The sequence below is a fragment of the Ailuropoda melanoleuca genome, chromosome 6 (genome assembly GCF_002007445.2).
Source record: "Ailuropoda melanoleuca isolate Jingjing chromosome 6, ASM200744v2, whole genome shotgun sequence".
NCBI lineage: Eukaryota > Metazoa > Chordata > Mammalia > Carnivora > Ursidae > Ailuropoda > Ailuropoda melanoleuca.
This window is the reverse complement of record NC_048223.1, coordinates 16233696-16255226: the sequence shown is the minus strand read 5'-3', so window position 1 is coordinate 16255226 and position 21531 is coordinate 16233696. Positions and strand designations below refer to the sequence as shown.

General features: G+C 41.5%; 1 protein-coding gene across 4 annotated transcripts in view; it reads right to left on the bottom strand.

The window, feature by feature from the left end:
- CPNE4 (copine 4) overlaps positions 1 to 21531 on the bottom strand; it is a 461864-nt gene that overhangs the window by 127636 nt on the left and 312697 nt on the right. For all 4 annotated transcript variants that reach the window (XM_002922652.4, XM_034662003.1, XM_034662002.1 and 1 more), the window contains one exon: positions 927 to 998. In XM_002922652.4, coding sequence (XP_002922698.1) covers positions 927 to 998 — 72 coding nt within the window. The remainder of the gene's footprint in view (positions 1 to 926; positions 999 to 21531) is intronic.

Sequence of the window (21531 nt, the reverse complement as noted above, 5' to 3'; positions counted from 1 at the left end):
TCTGAATGATAGCCTTGTTGGCTATTCTTGTATTCTTGGCTGCCAATTTTTCCCTTTCAGCACTTTGAATATATTGTGCTGCTCCCTACTGCCTGCAACGTTTCTGCTGAAAAATCAGCTGATATCCTTATGGAGTTTCCTTTGTATGGAACTGCCTGGTTTTTCTCTTGCAATCTTTAAAATTCTTTCTTTATCACTATGTTTTGTCATTTTAATTGCTATGTGTCTTGGTATGGACCTCATTGGGTTGAATTTGTTGGGGATTTTTGAGCCACCTGAATCTGGATCTCTGTTTCCCTCCCCACATTCATAGCCACATGTAACTATTGAACACTTGATATATGGCTAGTGTAAGGTATGGATATTTTCTTTTATTTAATTTTGAATAATTTTAAGTTTAAATAATCACATGTGGGTAGTGGCTACTAAATAAAATAACATAACTCCAAACTAGTATATTAAAGAGGAGAGCTAAATGCTGAGCTCTCTGGTCCTTAGGAAACAAACCTAACCTTGGACTGATTGCTATTAGAGCAGATTTTTAATTCTCAAAAAAATGAGAGGAGGGGACAGGTAGCTTGATGATTTGAAAACCCTAGACAATTCCATATTCTTACTATTCTTGACAACTCCATCTTTGTCCCCCGCTAAAACGTACATATCAACTGCAGAAGTGCTTAGAGAAGTGAATGGCCTCACTTTCAAATCCTTTTTCTATCAGTTTTTCCTAGGGGTAGAAGGGTCAAAATTGTCTTGGCAAAAAGGAAAGAGAGGGGAAAAGGAACAAGAAGGAAAGGAGTAATGTGGATAACTAAACAGTTGTGGCATCAACTTCCAATAGTCAGAGGGTCTGCTTCCCACTGCCAGGTTTGGACCAGCTGCTCTATCTGGGCACCTGGACAGAGGGCTGCTAAGGAAGGGCTTACCGTGATGGAGGATTTCCCTGCTGTGTTCCCGTGCTTCAACAAGGATTTGGACAGTTTTCTCTGGGAAACAATCTGCAGAAAAGGAAACACAAGGTGGAGATACTAGTTGAATGATTGTAAGTCTACTTTTTAATTTTTTCTTTACAAAATTCTGCATTCACAACTCTACTTGAAATATGTCTATTTATTTTCTAAGGTTTTTCTCCATGAAACTCTCCTAAATACATGTTATTCCCTTCTTTCTTCTTATGGCATGTGATGTAAGACAGTGAGGGCAAGAGAAATTATAGAAGAGTAAGTCAATTAGGAGATGACTTAATCTGAAGCATTTACAACAAAACTAGATGAAAATGTTGGATATGTACATTATGATAAAACAGATAAAGTTTCAGAATGATCTCAAATTAGCACTAAAATGTCTGTGCAAAGTGGGGGTGGGCTAAAGAGAGGAAAAGAAACCCAAGATCTAAATATAAACCTTCTGTATCTATACTCTCTAGAGTTCTGTTTTTAATGTACCCATTAGGAAGCTATAAAGTCAGGCATTAGAAAACTGATGCCCAGACAAGCAAAAAGAAGTAATTGGGGTCCTCTTCATGATTCAGTGTCAATGTACAACATGCAATGACAACTAAAGTTGCTATTATATTGGGAGCTATTCTTAGCAGAACTGGCCCCACACTCTTCTTCCTTCCCTTTTTTTTATATGGCAAGGTATTGAGGCCCTGGTGGATATGCAATCCATGATTCTCAAAGGAGAAAAGGCTTAAAAGAATCAAATGACAGCTGTGCTCTTGCTGAGGGAGAACAAAATCATACCTTGCAGTAGACAGCTTCTAGCTAAGATGTCTCCCAATGGTCATATTCATGCCATTGTACAATTCTCTCTCCTTGAGTGTGGGATGTATCTAATAACTTGCTTCTAATGAATACAATACCACAAAAATAGTGGAGTATCCCTTCTGAGATTAGGTTACAAAATGAACGTGACTTCATCTCTTATTCTTGATCATCATCTCTTATTCTTCTCTCTCAGAGCTCTTGTGCTGAAGGGAGCAATTTGCAATGTTGTGAGTAGCCCTATAGAACAGCTCAGGTGGCAAGGAATTGATGTCTCCAGCCAACAGCCAGTGAGAACCAGAAGACTGTCAACAGGCCCACAATGTGCTTGGAGTCAGGTCCTCCCCCAAGCTGAGCCTTGAAATAACTGTACCTTGACAGCAGCCTTGTGAGAGACCCTGATCCAGAGGACACAGCCACACTCTCCCCCAATTTTGTGAGATCATAAATGCTGTTTTTTTTAAGCTGTCAAGTTTTAGAATAATTTTTTATGTAGCAACAGGTAACAATATACATATGATTTACAGAATACAAAAGGAGATCACTGTAAAAAGCAGGGAGACAAACCCATTCTCTGACATCCTTATATCTTTTTGTCTCTGTGTTAGAGCAATGAAAATACTATGACTATGCTAGTGCCAAATGCAAAAAGTTCATAGAACTTTTCTAGGCCAAGTGGATTTAAAGATCCTGATGCTCAATTGGCTGTGATCTGAAGAGGAAAGAGTATTTCTGTAAGAAATCAGGGGGTGATTGATGATGATAATGATGACAACAACAATGATAATGATAATGACAGCAATGGGAACTCCCATTTAAGGAGCACACATTCCCAAAATATTTACTTAGCCTTCATTGTTTCAGCCTCAGTGCTAGGCACTAAAAATAGAGTGGTAAGCAAAGTCAGAGGCAATATCCGACCTCATGGAACTTACATTCTGTGGCAGAGAGAGGCATTAACAAAATGGTCAAATAAACCAATATAACTCATCACAAAAGAGAGATGCATTGGCTGTGGTGGAAACAATAAATATATAGGTGGTGGGGTGAATGAGAGTAAACAACTTCAGAATCTTTTGCTGTAGTCCAGGCAAGAGATGGTGGAGGTCTTGGAAATTGAGAGACAAGGGAGGAATTTGGAAATGGATTAAAAATGAAGAGAGAGGGAGGTAGGATAAATGATAAATGCATCATTGGATCAGATGGTTGTACCATTCATTGAGATAAGGGACACTGGAAGAAGACATTAAATTTGGGGAGCAAAGAGCATGTATTCAGGTTTGGGACAGAAAGCAGATTGGAGTAGGTTGAAGAAGAGAGAAAGAGGGAAGGAAATAGAGCAAACACATTATTTCAATAAGTTTGGCTATACAATGAGGTAGAGAGATAGAATAGAATCTGAAGGAAATGAGAAATTGAGTAAAGTTGTTTTAGTGTCATTTTATTGCTAATTTTATTTCCCCACAAATTTGGTATTGTTAATTTCCTTTAATAGATGACAATAATAGGACGCAGAGAGTTTAAGTAACTTTTCCAAAGCCACAGGGCTAAGAAGAAGTGGCAGAGATTTGAACATGGGTCTGACTCCAGAAACTGATCTCTAGTTACATTTGACTGGTATGTGAACTCATGAAACAGATTCAGAAAATTTTCACTGTTGGATTTTCATTCTATGTGTTTGCTTTTAAGCCCTGGATCTTATGTTTGTGTGCTTAACCCTCAATATGTAAACATGAAGAAGACTGAAAAGAAATGATCAAGTTAAACCTCAAGAATGGAGTAAACTGAAGACACTGGCTTTGGTTAAGGACAGTGTAGCATAATGATTAAGAACATAGTTGTTTTTTTTTTTAAATTCAGAGCTGGCTATCAATAAAATGACATGAAAAAATTTCAGATGACAAAGGAATTGGCATTCCTTCCGATAGTTACGTCTGAATCTAAATTACTCATATTTCCCACCCTACTCATTAAGAAGGTTCAACTGGTTCTTCTCCTATAGTGAGTCATTATCTCCTCTCCCTCCCCATTCACAGATTATCACAGGTTTTAGAAAAGCTATCATTTCCTAGAAAAATGTAGACATCATTCTTGAACTTGAGATGAACCAAAACACAGAGGAAACACAGGAAACAAAGAGTGAAGGGACATGAGGAAGAGTTTATGGTTTCTCTCCAGGGGGTTTTCAGCAAGGAGGAATAGGGAATACACATGAATCAATGACAAAACAAGGGTCACTGGTAAGCAGCATCCAGGCCAACATCTGACTAAAGAAAGGCAACATATCCTGTTTCCCAAGTAAATTTGGCCTCAGAAATACTATTGTTTATTGTCATTGTTTCATCCACATTGGTGTCCTACCCCTATGGCTCCAAGTGACCCCAATCATCCTTTCAGCATTGTAAAAATCCGTTCATTGGATTACCAGGTGCAGGTATGGGTACACTGTCTTTATAGACTGTGTCTTCCAAGATGCACATTTTCATTCTTCAAGCAAGACCAAGGGAGACTTAACTTACAAGAAGTTGGATGGTCACATTCTCTTTCCTCATTCTTATCTAGAAATGCCAACATTCCCATTTGTTGGGTGTGAAGAGAATGCTATTATGTTCCAGCTCCTGTCTTTTGCTAATGCTAGGAAGATATGCAATCTCCCCAGAAATATTCCTGCTTAATAAGTGGGCCTTTGGGTATACAATTGGCTAATCAAGCAGGCAATCAAACAAACTCATTTTATAGCCCCCAGGCCTCCATCTCAGCTCCAAAGAATAAGTAATAATTAGGGTTTCAAGCTTTTCATTGTAATAAAGATCAACAAACAATGATGTTGCCATTCTTAGGACTGTTGGGCAAAAGTGGTGGGGATGGCCAGCTGGGTCAGTGATCTATAGAGAAAAGGCCATTTGTTGCAAATCTCACTTCTCATGTAGGCTTTCTTGCTCCTGACACAACTGCATCAGGCTCAGGAAAGCTTTAGCTCTTGTCAGAGGATATTTGAGGCAAAACAAACAAACAAACAAAACCAAAACAGCCGGCTCTGCCTGGGAAGAGGATACATTTGCTAGAAGTCCTTTAATTTAAGTAACATGCCCGATAGAGAATTTAAAGCAATGATCATAAGGATTACTCATTGGACTTGAGAAAAGAGTGGAAGACATGAGTGAGACTTTTAACACAGAGATAAGGAATAACATAGCGAAGATTAAAGGGCTCAATAAACGAAATAAGAAAAATGCTTGATGGAATGAACAACAGGATGGAAGAAGCAGAGGAATGAATTAGTGACCTAGAAGACAGAGTAATGGAAAGTAATCAGACTAAAGAAAAGAGAGAGAAAAGAATTATACAAAATGAGAACAGACTCAGAGAACTCAGTGATTCCATCAGATGTAATAACATTCATACTATAGGAGTCCCAGAAGGAAAAGATAGAGAAAAGGGGCCAGAAAATTTATTTGGAGAAACAATAGCTGAAAACTTCCTTAATCTTGGGGAAGAAACAGATATCCAGATTCAAGAGGCACAGAGAACTCCTATGAAACACAAGAAAAGCAGACCCACACCAAATTTAATTGTATTAAATTTACAAAATGTAGTGATAAAGAAAAAAAAAATTAAAGCAGCAAGACCAAAGAACTTGTAAGGCTAGTGGGATATTTTTCAACAGAAACTTTGCAAGCCAGCAGCGAGTGGCATGCTATATTCAAAGTGCTGAATGGGAAAAATCTGCAGCCAAGAATACTCTATCCATTAAGACTATCATTCAGAATAGAAGGAGAGATAAAGAGTTTCCCAGAAAAACAAAAACTAAAGGAATTCATGACCACTAAACCAGCCCTACAAGAAACATTAAAGAGGACTCTTTGAATGGAAAGGAGGAAAAAAAAAAAAGACAGTATAAAGGTAGGAAACACAAAAGCAATAAAAATGAGTATTTCTTTAAAACAAATCAGTCAAGGAATTTATTAAAAAAAGATATAAAATATAATAACATATATCTAAAATGTGGGGAGGAGAGGAGAAAGAATGGGTTCAAACTTAAATGACCATCAATCTAATACAGACTGCTATTTGCAGAAGAGGTTACGTACAAACATAATGGTAATCATATAGCAAAAACCACTAATAAATATTTGAAGAATAAAGAGAAAGAAATCCAAGTATATCACTAAAGAATATTAGCAAAACATGAAAGAGAGAAAGATAAGGATCAGAGTAAATCTTCAGAAACAACCATAAAACAAGTAATAAAATGGCAATAAGTACATATCTATCAATAATTATTTTGAATGTAAATGGACTAAACACACCAATCAAAAGACATAGGGTGACAGAATGTATAAAAAACAGGACTCATCTATATGCTGTCTACCAGAGACTCATTTTAGACCTAAAGATAGAAATCCTCTAATTTGATTCTTTTCTACCCTACAGTGGGGTCATAAATGCAATCCTTACCATTCAACAAAATGGTATTGGATTATTGGCCACTTTACCTTTCCCGTCTCACTTCTCCACTCCCTTTTTGGTTTTTCCTTCACCTCCCAAATTCTTTACTTGCTCTCCAGTCCTTGTCTGCTTCTGGGAAAAACAACCAAACTTTTCATCTGTGCCAGATAATGTGTTGAGTGGTTCACATACGTTATCTCTTTGCTGTCATTTAACTATTAACACTCTTTCTTTCCCCCAAGCAATTGGAAGGAGAGAGGCAAGGCTTAGAGTAAACAAGGAGTTTATCTAAGGTCACATAACATTATGGACTAAACTGTGTCCTCCCCAAATTCATATGTTCAAGCCTTAAACCACAAAGTGCTTGTATTTGGAGGTAGGGACTTTAAGGAGGTAATTAAGGTTAAATGAGGGTGGAGCCCCCTCATTTAGGGGTAGCCCCCCAATTCTATAGCACTAGTGTCCTTATAAGAAGAGGTGGTTACATCAGAGAGCTTTCTCTTTCTGCATATGTACACAGAAAAATGGCTATGCAAGGACATAGCCCAGCTGTCTGCAAGTCAGCAAAAGAGGCCTCACCACAAAAAGCCCTACTGTCACCTTGATCTTGGAATTCCAGTCTCCAGAATTATGATAAAATAAATATCTGTTGTTTAAGCCACCAGTCTGTGGTATTCTTTTATGGCAGCCCTAACAAGCTAATACACATACATTATAAAAACTGAAGCCAGGATTCATTCCTTCATTGCATAAATATGTATTGGATATTATATGCTGGGCATTGAAAATAAAGTGAAGACACAAGGCAGGCAGGGGCACTGCCCTCCCAGAAATAGCCACATAATTCACATGTCAAATTCCAACTCTGCAAGGAGAAGCAAAGTCATGCCATGAAGGAAGACTGGCCTGGTCCAAGAGGTCAGGTAAGGCATTTCTGAAGAAACTACTTCTTTTTTTTTTTTTTAAGATTTTATTTATTTATGTGACAGAGAGAGACAGCCAGCGAGAGAGGGAACACAGCAGGGGGAGTGGGAGGGGAAGAAGCAGGCTCATAGCGGAGGAGCCTGATGTGGGGCTCGATCCCATAATGCCAGGATCACGCCCTGAGCCGAAGGCAGACGTTTAACGACTGCGCCACCCAGGCGCCCCTGACGAAACTACTACTGACCTGAAAGCTTCTGGAAGAGAACTGAATAAGAGGGGAGGGATGATACTCCAGGTGGAGAGCCCTGTAGGTCAGAAGGGCGTAAATGCGTAGGAGGAGCAGGGTGAGTATGAAGACAGAAAGAAGACCTTCAATGTGGAGAGACTAGGCGCTTGGAGGCTTTGCACTCTGACACTAGGAGCCTTAGCAATGTTGGGTTACGGTAGGCTAAAAAATGATCCCCCCCCCAAGAGATATTCATACCTTAATCCCTAAAACCTCTGTATATTACCTTATATGGCAAAAAAGTATTTGCAGTTGTAAGTAAGTTAAGGATCTTAAAATGGGGAGATTATCCTGGATTACTTGGGTGGACTCTAAATGCAATCACAGTGTCCTAATAAGAGAGAATCAGGGGGTGGGGAAAATGATAACACATACTCAGAAGAGAAGAAAACATGAAGATGGAGCAGAGAGACAGTTGAAGGCACTGACATTTGGAGTGATGTGGCCATAAGCTAAGGGATGCCGGCAGCCACTGGAGGTTGGGAGAGGCAAGGAATGGATTTCCCCCATAGCCTTCAGAGCATGGCCCTGCTGACATCTTGATTTCAGAATTTTGTCCCCTAGAACTGTGACAGAATAAATATGTGTTATTTTAAGCCACCATGTTTGTGATAATTTGTAACTGTAAACACAGGGAACTAACAGACTGAGTTAGCCATGGTCAGGTTCAAAGTCCAGGAAAGGATGCAATGATGCCTCAGTGATGACTAATTTTAGGGAAATCCCTACCTGTCCATTTCCCTCCCTAAGACTTCTGGGCAATATCGCTACACCTGGTAGAAATTAGACGTGCTTAAGATATAGATTATGCTAGAAGAGGTTTCTCTTGTTGCTCTCCCTCCATTTCCTGGCTGCCTTGCTCCCACTGCTGACGTAAAGGACCCACAGTCCCGTCCGAACACAGAGTAACTCCTGAGATCTTTGGCTTCACCTGTATGCTAAATAATAAAGGGAAGCTTTAAAAATATTTTAAAGAGTACTTTAAAAAAGGCTTCAAGAAGTATGCTTTTCCTTACGCTATTCCTTCTGCCTAGGATGACTCACACCCTCTCTCCTCAGTTGGCAAATTTTACTCATTTTTCAAGATTCATATTAGAAGTTTTCAATAGTTGCTGTGTAGGAGGAAAGTGGTCACCTGTGGGATGTAGAATAACTTTTCCTTTGGTCCTTGGGGGTGCCCTCTCTAACGTATCCTATCTGGCTCCCTCCAGCAGCACCAGCAGCAGCACGGCCTGGGAATTTGTCAGAAATGCAGAATCCCAGGGCCCACCCCAGACCTACTGAATCAGAATCTGAATTTCAATGAGATCTTCAGGTGATTTGCATGCATATTAAAGTTGAGAAGCACTGAGCTAGAATGTGAGAATTTGAATGTAGACAATTTTAGTATGATATGATCAGATTTTAAAGATTTATAGAAAAGGGCTTTTAAATTAATCCATTCTACTGATTTAGACTTTCATTAATGGGTAAAGTTGTAGGAACTAAGAAAGGTATATGCTGAGACCTTGTCAGCCATTCAGGGGAGAGAACATGTGACCGGAGTGTGTGCATACATTTTATGTAAATTCAGTACACTCCTTCCTGCCCCAGTGGAGGCTTACAAAAGGAACACTCTGGGGAGAATGATTCAGAATGACAGGAGCAATGGGTGATCTACTGGCTTGGGCTTCCTGTCTTAAGGTTTCTATTAAGCAGGGTCCTAATTACTTCAAGTGTAATTACAGGCTTTACCCTTTCTCTGACTTCATTAGCAAGGGATGGAGTGGAGAGAGTTTCAGAGAGGGATTTAACGACTGCTAGTGTATTAATTATCCACCTTTGCCTCTGATGATGTTGGTAAGGCCTCCTCCTCATCACAAATGAGCTGGCTCAGAAGCCACCCTCCTCAGCCCCCAACCATACTACATGGCAGGCAGGAGAAAGAGAAAGAGCTGCCTTCTCCAAGCAGCCCAGTGCCCAGGGTAGGCATTTAGCCCAGTACAGAGAGGCTAGGTAACTTGCTCAAGGTCCCAGAGCCAGGAAGCAGCAGAGCTGGGATGTGAATCTAGTCAGTCCAGTTCATTCCCTTAACTGCTACACTCTTTTGCCTCTCATAAATGACAGAAGCAGGCCCTGTGCTAAACCCTATCAGATATGCAAAGTGATTCATACTCACTCTGCACTCAAGGAGCTTACCATTGGAAGGAGTTCCCTCTCCACCACTGCAAGAGCCACTCCACTGGTCCCCTAGCTTCATTTTTGCTATATAGTCACACATGAGGCTCCGAATGCTGACTCTGGTGTGGGACCAGGCAGGTTAACATCCGAGCCTCAGTTTCCTTTTCTGTAAAATGTTGATATTATCTACTCCATTGGTTTATTATGTACATAATGAGTATCAACCACCTCTCGGCATCAGGCAAGTACTGATGCTTAGGAAATGTTCCTTCCTCCTCTTTTCTCTCCCATCCTATCAATCCCCACAGAGAGATAATTATAGTCATTGATTGACTTAGACAGTACGTCTAAGTCTGACTTGATGGTAAGTCAATATGTAGAGAGAGAAGGGGGTGGATAATAAAGATATTTAACACACCGAATTGATGGGGCTTTGTGATTGATTGATGGGAAGGCTGTGGGGCACAGAGAGTGAGTGGCACAGGGGAAGGCTCCCAGGTTTGGGGCCTCCCCATCTGGGAGGATGGAGGTGACATTCTTTGAGTGGGACACAGTAGAGGAGGGGCAGGTGGAGGGGATGAGCAGGGAGAGCAAGAGGAGATGGCGAGCTTGGTTGGAGCTGTGGAGTCTGAGACGTCTGTGAGTCATCTGAATGGAATTACTATCCAGATAGGGTTGAATACATGAGTCTGGGGCTCAGAGGAGAGGCCTGAGCTAGGAGTCTTCAATGTGTGGATGAGAAATGGGAGGGCAGGAGCTGCAGGGGATCCATGAAGGAGAGAAAGGACACAGCCTGAGAGCAACTCCCACTGAGACTCAGGGCAATGTCCCCTTTCCTCATTCTACCTGTAGCCTCTGGACAAATTCTGTGGGGGCCCTGCCTCCAGGACCATGAGGGAGCTGAGGGGTCACACTCCTCTGTGTCCTCCCTGCTCGGGCTGGGGCTAGGGAGCCTCTATGGTGTGTGTGTGTGTGTGTGTGTGGAGGGTGACATCCAGTTCAGGGCAGTGGCCTTTTTTCCCCTGTGCTGTTAGAGGCTTCAAAAGGAATGAGATTAAAAGTGGGAGGTGTTACAGAAGACACAGGAAAAAGACTACTTTTGTGGGCTGTACAGAGCAGTGGCAGTTGCCACCACGTTTCTATACACATATGCGGCAATTTGTATCAAGGACCTTAAAATGTGTCAGAATATTCCACAGTTATTAATTTATTCTAAAAAAACCAGTATCAGAGGGCACGAAGATATTCAAGTGTTGTTTATAATTGTGGAAAACCAGAAACTGTCTTAATACCCACCATACAGGACACCTTACATGATTTTCGCTATCACGGAATACTGTGTAGCCCTTAAAGCAGGTGATGTAGAAATACACGCATTAACATTCAAAGATGTTCATGATATATTTTTCTGAGAAAAAAGCAAGCAACAAAAGGCATATGTAAATGACCAAATGGTTATTTTAAAAAAGAACTATATGTTTGTGCATACATAGAAAAAATCTGGAAGAATATGCACCAGAATGTTTACTAGCTATTTTTCAATGTTGCGATGAAGGATGATTTTATTATTTTTGTGTATTTCTGAATAGTTTTAAAAATGGCTTGTATTGCCTTTATGTACAGAAAAACAATGAAGCCATTCCCTACAAATAATGGGGTGGAGGGATGGAAAATGTTGCTTGGTTTATAAGGATGTCATGTGGAAGAAGTTCTTGCATGTCTGGAGGAGAAGCTGGAGATGTGGGCCCTGGACCAGAGCCGAGGGAAGCCTCTAGAAGTTGTCACAGTTCAATATCTGGTGCATCTGGGGACACAAAGATTTAAACTCCCCATCCTTGTGGACCCATGGGCATCCTTAACTTGCTGGTTACTGGTCCTTCAAACCCTCCGGGGTCTCCTCTGTAATCAAAAGCATTACAAAGGACCAGAATCAGATGCAGAACCAGAGGGATGATGCATGCTTTGTAGATGTTTCTTAGGGATCAGTCATTCTCTCAATCTTGCATTAGAAGTGCAGGCGGGGGCACCTGGGTGGCTCAGTTGGTTGAGTCCAACTCGACCTCAGCTTAGGTCTTGATCTCAGGGTTGTGAGTTCAAGCCCTGCCCTGGGTTCACACTGGGCATGGCACCTACTTAAAAAAAAAAAAAGTGCAGGCAAGTGTTGCAGACTGGCCAAAGCTCACAACTGCTCAGTAGTTGCAGTTGCAGGCATGTTGTCTGGGAGTCAGAGGGCCTGGGTTTAACTCATGGCTCCTGCACTTAAAAATGGTGTGCACTTAAGCAAGTTACTCCAAGGTTCACATGAGAGACTATGGACTCTGGGAAACAAACTGAGGGCTTCAGAGGGGAGTGGGGTGGGGGAATGGGATAGGCTGGCGATGGGTATTAAGCAGAGCACATATTGCATGGTGCACTGGGTGTTATACGCAAGTAATGAATCATGGAACTTTACATCAAAAACTAGGGATGTACTGTATGGTGACTAACATAATATAATAAAAAATTATTATAAAAAATTTTAAAAAATAAAAAAAAAAGTTACTCCAAGGTTCAGGTGGTTAACAGAAGCTGAGGAAATAATGGAACTTTCCCCTCCAGGCTTTTGGGAGGATTAAATGAGATAATGCATGCAAAGTTGTCAGCATAGGGTCTGGCAGTACGATGCAAGAACAGTACCTCTGCTCTCTGCCTGAAACACTTCTCTGGATTTCTTTACATGGCCTGTACCCATACATCATTCTGGTCTCTGCTCAGAAGGGGCCCTCCCTGACTCTCCTACCACTCTCTATTCCTTATCCTGTTGGGTTTTCCTTCATAGCACTATTATTGTCTGTTATTATATTATGTAGGAATAGATAAGCTCCATGAGAACAAGGCTTTGTCCCCTCTGTTCACAGCTGATGCCCTAGCGTCTAGAAGAGTGTCTGGCATGCAATGAGTGCCCAGTAAATGAAGGAATAAATTCATACATAATTATTTGGATGAGGGAATAAATGTATGTAAGCTTTTAAATGATTACTTCTAGAATTAAATGCATTATTCACTGAATGAATGAATACATGAATGAATACATATCGGTTATTTAAATCTGATTGTTATCCTTAATCGGTATATGAACAACAGGTCCTTGCCAAGGGAAGGATAAGGCCTAAACACTACAAGTCGCTCAGACCCTTTGGTCCAGGAGTATTTCAGATAAATACTCACAAGTGGGGTGTCTATTTGCACAAGGATGTCACAGGTCTTCCTGAGCTGGGAGAAAGAGACCGTTTAGATATAGGAGTCAATTCATCAACCTGTGAAAAAGGTTGCTTTCTTCCTGAGCTTGGTTAGCAGTCTTACGTTGATAGCATTTACGGAGAATTGCTACTCCACTTTATCCCATCTGCAAAGGGTTGTAGAAATTGAACGCAGTGTGGTAGGCAATGTGGTATAACAGGAAGGCAAATACTGAAATCAGATCATCAGGTGTGAATCTTAGCTCCCCAACTTGCTGTCAGCATGATCCGGGATGAATCAGTTGAGCTCTTACAGCCTAGTCCTTGATCTATCAAGTGGGGGAGATTCTGGCCTCACATAACATGATACCTGGAATATAATAAGGCCCCCAGGATATCAGTCTCCTCCTTGCAACTGACCACTTATGGAGAAAGTCAGCAGGAGGATTTGGGAGATCTGTAAAGGGATATGGATCTTTTCCTTTCTGAGTTTGTCAAACGGAAGCCCAGAAGCAGTGTAGCTTAGGGGGACGGGAGGAACTGCTGAGTATTCTGAATGTGAATCCAAATGCCTGTTGTTGCATCTTGACTTTGCCCCTTAGGAGGCGTATGTAATCTTGGCCTCAGGATGACAGCAATAATGATGATGCTGTTAATGTCAACAGCACCAAGCTCGGGAATGCCTGGCACGTGATTGGTACTTAGTAAATGTTAGCTATGAAAGTGATTTATTATCACAAAGGGACCATGAGCTCTATTGTCTAAACTGGCACACTTTTGAAAACGAAAGGGGACAGTGTTAATAATTAAATCACGACAATGGGTAAAAACTAGGATGGCCTGGGGCAAATGCAGTCATAGGTTACCCTAACATTATCAGGATACCTGATATGTAAGGATGAATTCCCCTTCCTCGAAGCAGTTAAGCAGAGGTTGGGAGCACCAGAGAGCAGTCTCCCACACCGATCTGGCCAGACTCAACATTGCTTTTGTTTTCTTCCCCATTTCAAGCTTTTCTGATTCTAATGGAGTTCTGTCTGCAAATTTATTAATACTGGTTTTTTTGGTTGATCCTCACTGGGGAGAGAGAGGTTTGGAGGAATTTTGCTCCCTTGTTTCTAATAACTGATTTGGGACTATGTGCTGACCTCAGCTTCCCGTGGGCAGAAGGCAAAGAAGGGTGGGTAAGGCACATGACTCTGCGTGCTCACGGCCTCCCCAGAACTGCCCGCCTGTACAGAGAAGCCCCAAGGGCTCACATTCCATCCAAAACAAAGTTAATGAATTCATACCAGCCTCATTCTGTCCTTGAATCTGAAACCAAGACTCCTAGGAATGATTTTGTAACCCAAGCAGTTACTGTTTCTTCTCCCCCTAAACTTTATCAGGTTAATTCAAAATAAAAATATTCTCTTTCCCACATGAGACTTGAACTGGAGATTCTAGGCTTTGGGAGAATGTCAGAACCTCTTGGTAGTTCCAGTGATGCCTCCTGAACTTATTCCTTATTAGTGCCTCAAGCCCTCCACAGTCTCTTCTGTAATCAAAAATGGTATTAAAAAGATCAGAATCAGATTACCCAAGCCAACCTTCCTCTCTGCCAGCAGTGGGGTGGGGGCTGGGAGCCTGCAGCATCTACAAAATGCTCTCTCAAAAACCTGACAGAGAGCACAGTCTCAGCAAACACCTTGCCCCAGAACCTTGTCCTCACACTTCCCAAAGTAGAATTCCTTATACATTCTAAAGTTCTCCAGCAGTTGATCTATATAATACTTAATGGTCATATTCCCCTACATGAATATGAGTTCTTTGGAGTCAGTAACTGGCCTTATTATGATGTTTTTACTAACATTGATTGTAATTTTTTTCTGATTTTAGAGGCAATATATACTCCTTCCAGAAAATATAGAAAAACATGGAGGTGACACTAAAAATCACCCATAATCCCATCTCCCTGTCATCACTGTTGTCATTTAAAAATATATTTACCTAGTGTTTTGGCCTGGGGAAAAAATGGGTACTTTAAGAGCTAGTATCGTATTTTTTTTTCACCTTCAGCAGAGAAGACAGAAGAGAATTTAGTCTTCTTATGGCTAATTTTGATATTCAGAAAAGTTTATGATAATCAGTAACTAAATTTCATAAGCAGCCTAATTGGAAAAAAAAAGCAGAAATCTTCACAAGTTTTAAAATAATTGCAGCACCCTTTATGAATAGTTTGAAAACCTATTTTTCAGTAAATAAAAATATTTACCAAAGAATTAACATTTGGGCTATGTGTTATTTGGTGAATCAAATTTTTTTTTTGGTAATTTCACTTCAGCAAATTGGCTGTTTGGCATATTGATAATACAGTTTATGTGCTATAGTGTCTCATGCTCCAGGGCCGAGACAAGTATAGGACATTTTTATTTAAGGCACTTAGGGGACTGATAAGTAAGAAGGTATAGCAAGACAAATTTATAGGGGAAAGGCAAGGGCCAGATGGTAGGGAGAGCCCTTAAACACCATGGAGATAGGGCTCAGCTTGGATTTTTGTAGATCAGTGGTTCTGAGTTGGGAGTGAAAAGGATTGGAATGAAAGCTGGCTGGAAACGAGCAAGAATGGGTGCTGCAGTAGAGGTCCCAGGGGTCTGCCTTCAACTCTGTTGGCTTATGTGGCTCCCTGTAGGGGGAAACAGGTCCAGGAGAAACTGGTGGGGTAGTCTGGGGGCTGAGCACCCCACACCGGCCTGGCTTAAGGAGTTGGGACCAGGACAATAACCTAGAGTTGCTTTCAGCAGTGACGCATCAGTTCTTACAAATTCTCATTCAGTTCCAGATCTCTTGTTCTTCTCCCCTTCCTCATGTGGAGCCAAGAGAGGTATTGTATTACTGTCAATATGAGAAACAGGGCTTATAAACACAGGCCCATTTTAATTGCCACTAGATATATCTTTTAAAAACTATCTCTGAAATTAAGTAGACATGAGGAGATGCTTTCCTGTGGGGCACCTGGGTAGGAACACAATCTGTGGCTGAATGATATCGCTGACTTAGCATGAGGGAAACATTTCATGCTAACAGATGGTGTGAGAAGAAACTGGGGGCAGAGTGGAAGGGGATAGAGATTGTCCCGAAGAGAGATGAGAATGCAGGAAGGGAGGCTTACTTTCAGAGACAAGGAGAAGAAAGAGATGAATAAGAATCACAGACTATTAAAACTAGAGGAAATTTAGAGATTAATCAATACAAAACCTTCCTTTTATAGATGAGGTCACCACATCACCAAGAGGCTAAGCAAACCGCCCAATACGACACAAGGAATTGGTGGCAGGTCCAGGACGTAGGGCTCAGACTCCAGGGCAGGCCACCATAAAGGATATTTAAAGGTACAAAAGGAAGACTCCAGAGAAAGCAGAAGGATTTTCCTAGGATCTGAATTTAAGGAGATTACTTGCCTGACAAAGACAGCAAAGAAAAAGGCAAGAACTAATTATTTTCCTTGGAGAACTGAGGGCTTGCTCTCCCATGATCACCCTATGTGAATCCCACACGCCCATGTAGAACAGACAGCACGGAGAGACCACTTCCTGGGACTTCTCAGGCAGTCCATGGTAGTTGAGATGATGGTATTTATTTATGACCTCATTTATCACTCATGTGGCTTCTGCTTGCAGTAATTCTGCAAAGTTAGGGAAAGCTTTTCATGTGAGAAGCAGAAGGGAAATGAGTTGCCTGCTGTAATGTGTAAATTTGACTTCCCTGGGCCATCAATTTTATGCCACGAGGATATTAGATGTTATGCAACAAAATATCAAACTGTGGAATCTCAGTGTGAGCATTACATTGAGTTTGGACAGTACCCTCTGCATAGCCATACCCTCAGTGTCAACCAACTGGGTCCAACCCACCAGAGACCAAATTCCCACTGACCATTGCCAGCTTGTGGTCTGCCAATCCTTTCAGGGGTCATTGTGATTGATGTAATCCTAACATTCATCTGTGTCAGAAAAGGAACCAACGGCCTGGCTAATAGGTCCCTTGAACTACACTTAGTGGAGGGGAGTTAAGATCTTCACCAAGAATGTAAATTCCAAATTCCTGTACATGATCCTTTGTGGGACTATAAACTTTATGAAGCAACTCTTTTTCTGGCTCTCTAGATGTTTTATTCGTCCTTCTTAATTTCTCCAGACAATTTCCCTGAACATTAGTTCTTTCATAATTAAAACTACTGATTCAGTGCCCAAGACTTATTAGCATTCCACCCCCAAGATTCTGGGGGATTGGTTCTCAAACTGTGGCCCCTGACCAGCAGCATCCTCATCACCTGGGATCTTAGAAATGCAAATGATAGGTCTTTTGCTAAATCCACTAACTCACAAACTCCGAGGGTGGGGCCTCCAGAGATTCTGATTAGAGCTCAAGTTTGAGAATTGTTGCTCTGTGTAAGTCAGTGCAGGATTCCTCTCTCATAAATGAGGGTCAGAGCACCCCAGACAGCCTAGGACTACTTTAAGGGATCACAAATTTCCCTGCCCCACTCATGACGACAGAAAGCAGGACGTTCTTGGTTTTAACAATGTTCTCTGAACTTTGGGGGAAGAAACACACTAACGTACAGCTACGTGGTAATGAAGAGAGGAGGACAGTTGTAATTGTACTCTGAGCCTTGGGGAAGAGGAAATGCCCAGAAGAAAAGCAATGATAAGACCTGGGGGCAACCGCTGAATTTGGTTACTGGGGTGCTCAACAGAGTTGAGGGCGAAAAGACCAGGAGGAGGCACCCTCTGGGTGCTGACTTTATAAGGTTCTGGTTTTGGGAGGTTGAGACATGGATACTATTTAACAAACCATATTTAGAGTAAATTCAGTATGCAAACCTGGAGGAAAAATGACAAAGGTGGTTTTTCTTTTTTGCAAAAGGATTCCTATCAGTTTTGTATAAGACAAACAAACAAACTTAAAAATAACCCAAGTAAAACAAAATTTTAGCAAGGTCAACTGTGACTTGGCTCTGGATTAATAGATACTACATTCCAATTTATACTAGTTAGTGATGAGCTATGAGGGGCTTTGGAGCCAAACAGATCTGCATTTGAGTTCCAATTCCACGTTTACTAGCTGTGTGGCCTTAAATAAGTTACCCGGCTTTATTCAGCGTGTTTCCTCAAATATAAATGAGGATAATGGTAGTGCCTACTTCCCAGGGATGTCCAGCTGATTAACTTAAGTGCGGTAGAGCAAATGCCTAGCCCAGCGACTGGTAAATACAAGTACCCTGAGAAAGTTAACTGTGCTACATTTACTGTTCTCATTATTTCTGACTCAGTGTCCCCACTGCATTTGGTGCATGAAGAAGTGGAAGATTTCAAGGATGACTGGACTAGTTAGTAAGCAATGAAAGAAAGTGAAGGCACCACATTAAAGAAGGTCTGCTTGCTGTTCTAGATGGTGAGGGATCATCCCAACTTCCCTTGGCATGCCCTCTGTTGGGTGCAGCAGGAGAGGGGCTTAGCTCCTGGTCTCCTTTCTGCCAACAGAAATCCAAGGACGGTCTCCAAGCTCACCCAGAAGGAGTACACAGCCTTCTGGGTACCCTGCATCTCTGTGATTCGCCCCCCTCATCCATCTGCTGAGAACACACAGTTCTGCCTGGAGTGCTCTTGGAGGACATGATCCTTCATTTGGCATTATTGCTCAGTGCTAAGTCACTGGCTGTGCTTATCCTCAACTTCATGGCCAATCCCAGTTTCCAGCATGCTGAGGGCTGCTAGTTTCCTTTCTTAAAAGCCGCAAGTCCCATGTTTCACATGACAGAGTGAGGATATGGCCAACTCACATGGACAGGGCAAGTACCAGTAGACGGCCTTGAGGAGACAACTCTGAATGTATGACTTTCAGCATGGGTTTTGGGATGTCACTTTATCCCTTCTTTTGGGCCTTAGTTGTGGTAAGACAGGAAATGGAATACCTACCCCCAATTATTTCAGAGATCTGGGTTGAAACCAATTTTATTTAAAAATAATCTGAATAAAGTAAATATTACACCAACACACACACACACACACACACAGAGACTCTTTGACTAAATAAAGTTTTCAATAAACTTGAGGCGAAGTCCTAAGTTCAGTTTTACTCATTGCCCAGAATATGGGTGTTCTTTTTTTATGTTTTATCATTTTTATTTTGTTATATTAGTCACCATATAGTACATCCCCAGTTTTTGATGCAATGTTCCACAGATCATGGGTGTTCTATCATAATGTTTTCACCCTTTTCGCTTCTACCTTCACTCCTAAAACAAAGTTGGCCCCCAGATATGTTGATTCTTCCCATCATTTCCTAGATTCTCAGATCCTGATTCTCAGGTCCTGAATGCTCTGTGCTGGGGACTCTGCTAAGCTCCTTATATGTGTTTTCTCACTTGATTCTCACAATATTTCTTGAGGCCAACTCTATTATTATCTCTACTTTGCATATGAAGAGGCTGAGGCTTAAGTGGCTGCAAGAATTTGCCTGTGGACAAACAACTTGAGAGCTACTGAGCTGGGATTTGTCTCTAGACCACGAGGCTCCACAGCAGGTGCATTTAAGCGTTATCAAACAGTGCCTCAGACCCTGACTGTGCCGTTCCTCCCCCTGCTGGACAGCTCCTGCATCCAGCCATTCCCTGCCTGACTAAGCAGTACAAGGGGGAAAAAGTCTTGAGCCACTGAAGTGATGAAGAAGGAAAGTACTGATGTTTTTTGGTCTTTTTGTGTTTTTTTTTGGGGGGGGGTTGTTTTGTTTTTGTGTTTGTTTTGTTTTTGTTGGATCATACTAGAGATAAGAATAGTTTAGAAAAGAGAGAAAGCTCCCATTCACACCAAAATTTAACATCAAGTTCACACTTTTATCTGAAAGAATGTGGAGATGTCCTTGCATACTCAACAGTTTTTTAAAAATCCTTTATGATTTGTTCATATATGGAACGTTCAATGAATTTCTTTCTAAAAATAAAAACAAAACAGTCTCTTTGAGGGATCTCGCCCACTTTCAGGCTACCTGTGCTATAGGGAGCCCACTCTCAAATCCGTTATCAGTTCCAGATCCATGTGGTCAGATGCCAACTGGCAACCTCCTCTGGATTCTCCACAGACATCCTGAGCTGAACATGCCAGCACATTCTATTCCCCAATGCACTCCTCAATCTGATTCTCCTGAAAGATAGGCAAATCACTCCTCCAGTAACTGGAACCAGCTACCTGCAAGCTCCTCCTCCCTTTACCCATTCTCCAAGGCTTGTTGATGCTGCTCTTGGCCGTACTCTTCCCTGGGCCTCCTCAACTTCCATCACCACTGCCCTCTCATCTCTTTCCTGTTATAGCATGAGCTTTCTAACTGGTTTCCCTGGCTCCACACCCACTCTCTCCCACCTCCCCTCATGGGAATGCAAAAGTGATCTTTCTGATATACACATGCAATCTTGTTCTCCCCCTAGTCAAATCCCTCCAGGATCTCCAGTACAGCACATCCAAGCTCTCCGAACTTTAGAGAAAGGCACTTAAGTCCTCCTGGTCTGGCTCCTCTTCTCCTGTCCAGCCTCCCCTATCCCTCTTCCACCCTCACTTGACCATCTAACCATATTGAGTCACTTAGAGTTCTTTGCTATTCTTGTGCTGCCATACCTTTTTGTGTCCCGGTCATTTTGCCCAGAGAGTCCTTATTTCTTTTCTCTGCTGGTGAATTCCTACTCATCCTTTGAGATTCATGTCCAGAGTCATCTTTCTTATGAGACCTCCCTGATTCCCTCTAGATAGAGGTAGCCCCTGGAACACATCTCTGTTGTAGCACAAAGTAACACGCATTTTAATTATTTACCAGTCTGTGTCTCCTAGCTAGTTATAAGCTCTTTCAGGGACAGGCCTCTGTCTTTTTCATTTTTGTGTCTCTAGCACCTACCGGGGTACTTGGTATAACTGGGGCACTTGTTAAATGCTTGTTGAAATATGAATATGTGATTAAATGGAACGTATCATGTTAAAATAAAAGTTTGTACTGACCTAAAATTTTCAAAATGAACTAATCAATAAATGTGGCTTGAGCATGTGTGATATATAAAGCATGGTGTTGCATTAGACATGAAGAAGTACCTATTATGGCCTCTGCCTTAAGAAACTTGTAATCTAGCTGGGAGGCCAGAGAATATGTATAAAAATAAATGTTAATTAAGAGAAATGATTTTAATGAACTGAAAAAAAGGAACTTCTCAAGGCAGTTACTAAATGAGTGAAGTGGAGATGGGTTATAGGATCTTAGAGACGGAAAAGGTCACTATGGCCTAGAGAAGGGGTTCTACGGAGTATGACTTGATTAATTAGAACTCCATGTTGCAAGTGGCAAAAAGAATTAGCCCATAATGATTTAAATAATAAAGGGAAGCTATTGACCAAAATTCCCAGGAACGACTGGCTTCAGACAGGACACCATCTAGCATGCAAGTAATATGACCTGATTTCTCTCTATTTCTCTGTTCTTCCCTTTGGTGCCAGCTTCTTTCCTTTTCACCCACATTTTGTTATGTTATCACCCTTTCTTTTCCTCCCCCAGCAGCATCATGTTCTCCCCTTGAAGGGTACCATTTCCAGACCTCATAGCCTCACCTTATCTTTCTCAGAAGGCTTTAGCAAATATGTATTTACATTTCACTATCTCTGATAGTTGTATTCCTTCAATGAACTAATCACTGTGGCCACAAAAATAG